This window comes from Amborella trichopoda, chromosome 3 (assembly GCF_054954075.1).
Source record: "Amborella trichopoda isolate Santa Cruz 75 chromosome 3, AtrichopodaSantaCruz75HAP2 v2.0, whole genome shotgun sequence".
Taxonomy (NCBI): Eukaryota; Viridiplantae; Streptophyta; class Magnoliopsida; order Amborellales; family Amborellaceae; genus Amborella; species Amborella trichopoda.
Genome location: NC_142338.1, coordinates 18,242,805 through 18,248,529, shown reverse-complemented (window position 1 = coordinate 18,248,529; position 5,725 = coordinate 18,242,805). Strand labels below are relative to the sequence as shown.

The 5,725-nt window shown below is 37.2% G+C and overlaps 1 protein-coding gene across 6 annotated transcripts; it reads left to right on the top strand.

Moving 5' to 3' along the window:
* Positions 1-5,725, top strand: LOC18430529 (OBP32pep, putative (DUF220)). Of its 6 annotated transcripts, none has more exons than XR_016050875.1 (7): positions 1-205; positions 3,221-3,285; positions 3,571-3,702; positions 3,792-3,941; positions 4,164-4,286; positions 4,671-4,906; positions 5,045-5,725. XR_016050875.1 is itself a non-coding variant. In XM_020665068.2 (7 exons), exons 3-7 carry the CDS (start codon positions 3,574-3,576, stop codon positions 5,492-5,494), a joined length of 996 nt encoding a protein of 331 aa, XP_020520727.1. In that variant the 5' UTR covers positions 1-205; positions 3,221-3,285; positions 3,571-3,573; the 3' UTR covers positions 5,495-5,725. The 6 variants fall into 6 exon arrangements, 3 of the variants coding, with proteins under 3 accessions (XP_020520727.1, XP_006840743.2, XP_011622022.1); XR_016050874.1 differs by having other exon boundaries at positions 3,780-3,941; XR_016050873.1 differs by having other exon boundaries at positions 3,777-3,941.

Here is a 5,725-nt window from a genome sequence, read left to right as displayed (position 1 = left end):
AGGCATAGTGGTGACTCAGCTGTTCGAAAATTGTTCCCAAGAAACCAACCTGCGACAACAAATGTTCAATATCAAATAATCTCTTCTCCGAATTTTCACCATTTTCCTTGTTTTGGGCAAAAACCATGCCAGAAGGTCCCCTTATTTAAGGCCGCGCCACCAATTTGGTCAAGCAACATTTCCGCCGCAGATCAGACCAGAACAGGTAACACCTCAAAACCTCTCTCTCTCTATAAATATATCTCTGTAAGTATGATTCTTTCTAGACTCTTATGGAATCCCCTTTTGTGGGCATATAAAGACATTATTACATTTCTCTGAGTTTATCTGGAAGTGGATTTCCTTTTACTAGTTTTATAATTATTCTTAAGTGCATGTCTAGTTGAGTGTCACAGGGTTCCCAATTTCCAGAAGAATTTTTTTTTTTTTTTTTTTGGGGTGATACAATTTTGATTGTTCACTGGCTGATCTTCGTGGTCAACTGGAGAAACATTTAAAGCGTATGGTGCTGATTGGGAAATTGAAATTTCTTCAATTAGATCAGATTTGATACACTTTAGAAGATCACTTATATCCAATGTCTCTGAGATTTCGCTTTATATAATGTTTTTATAATTTTGTTTATTTTCTAACCATTTCTCAAACTCCAAATCCAACTATTTGAGATCAAGAGCTCTAAATAAGTAGGTCATGGCAGTGGTTTATCCTAAATGGCTGTGTGAAACTTGGATATGTGTTATATATTTTTCTTTCTAGAGCTTCAGCAAGTTATAGATGAACACTTTATGGGTTTTCAGAACTCTACCATTCTATCCTGATCAATGAATATGGACTAATCACAAGCAATATTCATCCATATATAATGGGGATTTGATTCCACAGATTATCTCGTAATACATGGGTTCCTCTAGGTTCAACTTGGCTAAGTCTGGCTTGGTCTAAAGCAGTGTAGGATTGCACAATCTGGCTGCCGATCCCGGCCATGAGCCAGGTCCAGGTTACTTGGAACCGGTCCAGGTAATCGGCATGAGTTGGGCAGGTACCAGATTGGCAAAAAAGTGTTAAAAAATAAAAAAAAAAATCAAAAAATATGTTTAAATTAAAATTAAGTAAAACACTTCTATATGAGGTTCAAAAAGTAGTGAAGAAATAGATTCCGAAAAATCAATTTGTCACCAAGGGTATTTTAAAAATAGCTAAAAAAAGAAGGGAAAATGTAAAAATAAGTATTCATGGCCAAAATACTTTCCTATCTTTGCCAAAATGATAGAAAACATATAAAAACACATTATGAATAAATTTCTTATTTTTTGGATTTTTTTAACAATTTTTGTGATTTATTTTCAAGCTTGGGACTTGACCACCAAAACCGGGCTTAATCAGACCCACCCATGGGCTGGTTCCAGGTAATCCGGCCACGTCGAACCTTTGTCTAACACTGTTCTAAAGTTTAAAATTTAGATTGGTGTACATTTGCGAAGGAATATGTGTTGCCTGAGACCAAAACCGGGCTTAATCAGACCCACCCATGGGCTGGTTCCAGGTAATCCGGCCACGTCGAACCTTTGTCTAACACTGTTCTAAAGTTTAAAATTTAGATTGGTGTACATTTGGGAAGGAATATGTGTTGCCTGAGAATAAATTAGGCATAAGATGCTTTTCATTTTCTGGAGAGCAATGTTCTCGTTCAAATGAAAGTACCTGAAAGTGGATGTTCACTTTGGTTGCGTATTACTGTGTTTTAGATGATTTCGGTTTATTCTTATATGTTCTACAAACTATAGAAACCAATGTGTGATCTAACTAGGCTCTTAAGTCTTTTTCTGCTAGTTTGTCATTGAAATGCCCCTCTTGTGGCCTATTTTGATGCGCTTTGTAAAATACTTTTAACAAGGATGAACCTCCATTTGATGTGTAGACTATGAATCAGTAGCTTGTCTTTTTATCATCAGTTTGGCATGCACGTTTTTTCGAAACAAGAGCATGTGTAGACACCAGGTGGTACGAAATATTTGGTTGCACTGTCAACGATTTGCTCTATAATGTGTCCTCCATGCAATTTCCTATGCTTGTGAATTTCAAATTAAGAGCTATATAAATAGATTGCCTTGAGTAGGCTTTGAGGGGAAAACCAGATGAGAAGAGCAGAGTGAAAACAACATGAAGAAGATAGAGAACTATGTGAGAACGTTAATATTATTTGCTTTAGGTAAAAATGCCAAAAGTTGAATCATAGTCTTTTCCCAACTATTTGGGGTCGGTTAATGCCAAAAGTTGGATCACGAAAGAAAATGGCACCATGTTGAAAATTCTAAAAAACGTTGGGGAGCATAGGTTTGAAAATGATACATTACCCTAGGTAGGTACTTTTAAAGAATGTCATATTCTTGGATAAGAGTACAAAACAAGTTGTACGGAGAAGCCACTCATTGTTGAGGCTAATTGGTCAGTACAGTGTGAGTCATTAGCAGTGAATTAGTGGCTGCCTTTCTGAAGTCCTTCCCATGGTTGCTCTGAGTACCGTTGGAACAAGAGGAATTGTTTAAAAGGCTGGCTCTACCTTGGACAGGGAATCAACTAACAGTCTCTGTATTTTTCTGGGATCCAACTCTTCCTTGATGTCGCAAAAAGAAATTTGTTATCCATGTGCAGGTTTTGGTGTTAATGTCAAGCTATGGTGCAGATTGACTTGCTTTCTTTTGTTCTCCAAGATTATATACTTAATCTCCCCACTGATGCATTATAACATGAGTATCATCATCTTGAAAACAATCCAGTCTTTTATATTGCTGATGCACATCGAGGTTGGCCATTAATGGAGAAATTACATACCATGTATATCTTCCATATGATTCATTTGTTTCTCGAGCTACCTGGTGATATCCCACAAATATTTTCATTCCAGGCAAGCTTGACTTATTGCATCCATTGTATTGCCAACCAAACTTATCTCGGGAAACCTGCTCAGGATTTATATCTACACTCAAGCTCTGATTATTATTGGAAATTAAATGCTTCAAAGGGTATCGTCATAATATATTGTATAACACCAATTTATGCAATTGTTATTGTGGATGTCCGATAAGATGTATACTTTCCATTTTCTTATTACCATGTTTTGTTCTCAAATTCTTTCTGTCATATAGTATGCATTAAATTTCAGAAAAAATAAAAGCTCCACACTTGACCCACAATGGTGTTATATTTGTGTGTATTGCAGGATTACCTAGAAAAGTGAAACATCAAAAGCTGAGGATAAAATCCTGAGTAAAATTCAACTGGAAGGTACTATTATTTTCCTTCTCTGTTTCATGTTTTGTGTAGATCTACTTACCTTTTTGTTAAATACAAGGGTGAAATGCATAAAGTATATTGAAACTCTTCTCTTGAGACAAATAGGGACCTCCATTCACCTTTAAAAGAAGGGCCTCATCATGCATTTTTTAAGATGGACAGCACTGATAAATAAAAAATAAAAAAAAGAAGGATTAAGGACAGATAAATACTTCCCAGTTGATAAATGCAGCTTATATCTGAATTCTGATTGAAACATCAAAAATAAATATTCAGGGAATGATGGATGACATACGGAAAAGGTTCAGTAAATTTTGGGGTAAAACAAATACTCTGATGATGGTGAAACCAACTCCGCCATTTGATTTCCTCATGCAAATTCCTGAGAAGTTTCAGAATTGTTTAAAGGTGAGCATCTGACCTGTTTCATTTTACTCGCGCTACTGAAGTAGAGGGGAAACTTCTGTTATTTCTTATTGTAGCAGCATTTGGAGCAGTCTCAGAAACATCAGAATATACAAGACAGTGAAACTTCAATGTTTTTAAAGAATCACGGATTTGATTCGGTCATGGATGCCAGTCTAGAGAAGCAACTTCAGGCTTGGAAAGAAAATCCCACTTGGGTTGATCATCCTCCAGAAATAAAGGTCTCTCTCTCTCTCTCTCTCTCTCTCACACACACACACACACACACACACACACACACACACGCACACAGAGCATGATATGCCAGCAAAGAGGACCAATTGAGAATGATTAATGGTACTCTAATATGGTATTCAAATTAAGTGAGTGAGAGCAGGACCTTTTGAAGATCTTCAATTTAAGCCTTTATGGAGTTTGAGATATCTAACTCATTTATTGTGCAGGTCAGTGTACCTAAAGGATCTCTCTGCAACCTCAATGTCAAATTCGAAGTTGGGTTGCCTCCTGATGCAGTTTATAACATAGTTACTGACCCTGAAAACAAAAGAGTATTCAAGAATATAAAGGTAGGATACAGTACTCTCTCTCTCTCTCTCTCTCTCTCACACACACACACACACACACACAAGCGTGAACGCAACCACGTTCCCTGGGACATGGGCACATTTGGCTTTTCATTTGTAAGTTTAAAGTAACCATTCAGATTCTAGTTTCTTGAGCGTTCCCGTTTGCTTGTTTTTTCTCACCTACCTTTTGCACCTTTATTATTGAATCTAGTATTAGTTCTCATGTTTTATTGTCTAAGGTGGTCCAGCTGCTTCTAATTAGTGCTCTTTTAAAGTTTAATTCAACTCTTATTATATCATTTGCTTAAGTTTAATTTATGTTTTCACTTAAAAATTCTCTTGAAAACTAGAAATTGTTACCTGAGTTGCTTTTTTCATTTTCAGAATTTCAAAGGTCTTCCACTGTAGCTCCATATCTTTTACTGTTTCTGAAGGTACTCTACAGACTCCTCATTCCCCTAAGAAAAATCTTTCAGGAAGTAATATCAAGGAGAGTAATGGTGAATGAAGGTCAGAGGCAGGTAGTGGAGGTTGAACAGGCAGCCTTATGGCGCTTCCTGTGGTGGTCCGGAGTCATGTTAGTGCATGTTTTTGTTGACCAAAACCGCAAAGATCATACTGTAAGACCTACCAAAAACAATCATTTTCTTTGATGTCCATTTGCAAATATTGAAAATGGAACTTCTATTTTTTGTTGATTCCGCAAGTAGCTATTACCCATATCCTATGTATGTTCTTGGCACCATTACTTTGCTCAGGTAAAATTCAAGCAAGGAAAAGCTGGGTTTATGAAGAGATTTGAGGGTGCTTGGAAAATAGACTCCAATTTTGTGGACAAGGATCATTCTTTCCCATTCGAGCCCAAAACTATTACTGACTATGAGTTATGCTCAAATGGCAAAGGAAGGATCGGGTCAGTGGTGCATTTGCAACAGCTGGTTGAGCCTGCCCTTCTTCCCCCACCTCCCATTTCGTGGTATCTAAGAGGAATCACTACACGAACTGTAGAAATGCTTATCACTGATCTTCGCTCAGAGGCTGCAAGGATAAGAGGAGTTGAACATGTGGATTTTGTTGCAGAATTTCACAAATCTCACCTTGATTGTGTGGATTCAACCAAAAGCTATCCTGGTGAAAAATTGAAAGAAAGATGGCACGAAAGGAGAAAAATGAGAAGGCATAAGCGGAAAAGATTGCCCCCCCTTTAATTATTTCTTTTCTAAATGCTAAGTTGGAACCAGGTGAAAATGGAAACCTAGATAGCACGTTGTGGAACCCGATGCCCGGACCACCTCTGCATACAGGTACCATAATGGGGGTGGTTCCTCAAAACTCTACACTTTTATTGTAAACTATTTTCTATGTTATTTTATATTTGGTAAACATTGTTTCCTCCCAAAGGTGCAACTCAGAAAGAAAAGTACCAAGGATTGGTGTCA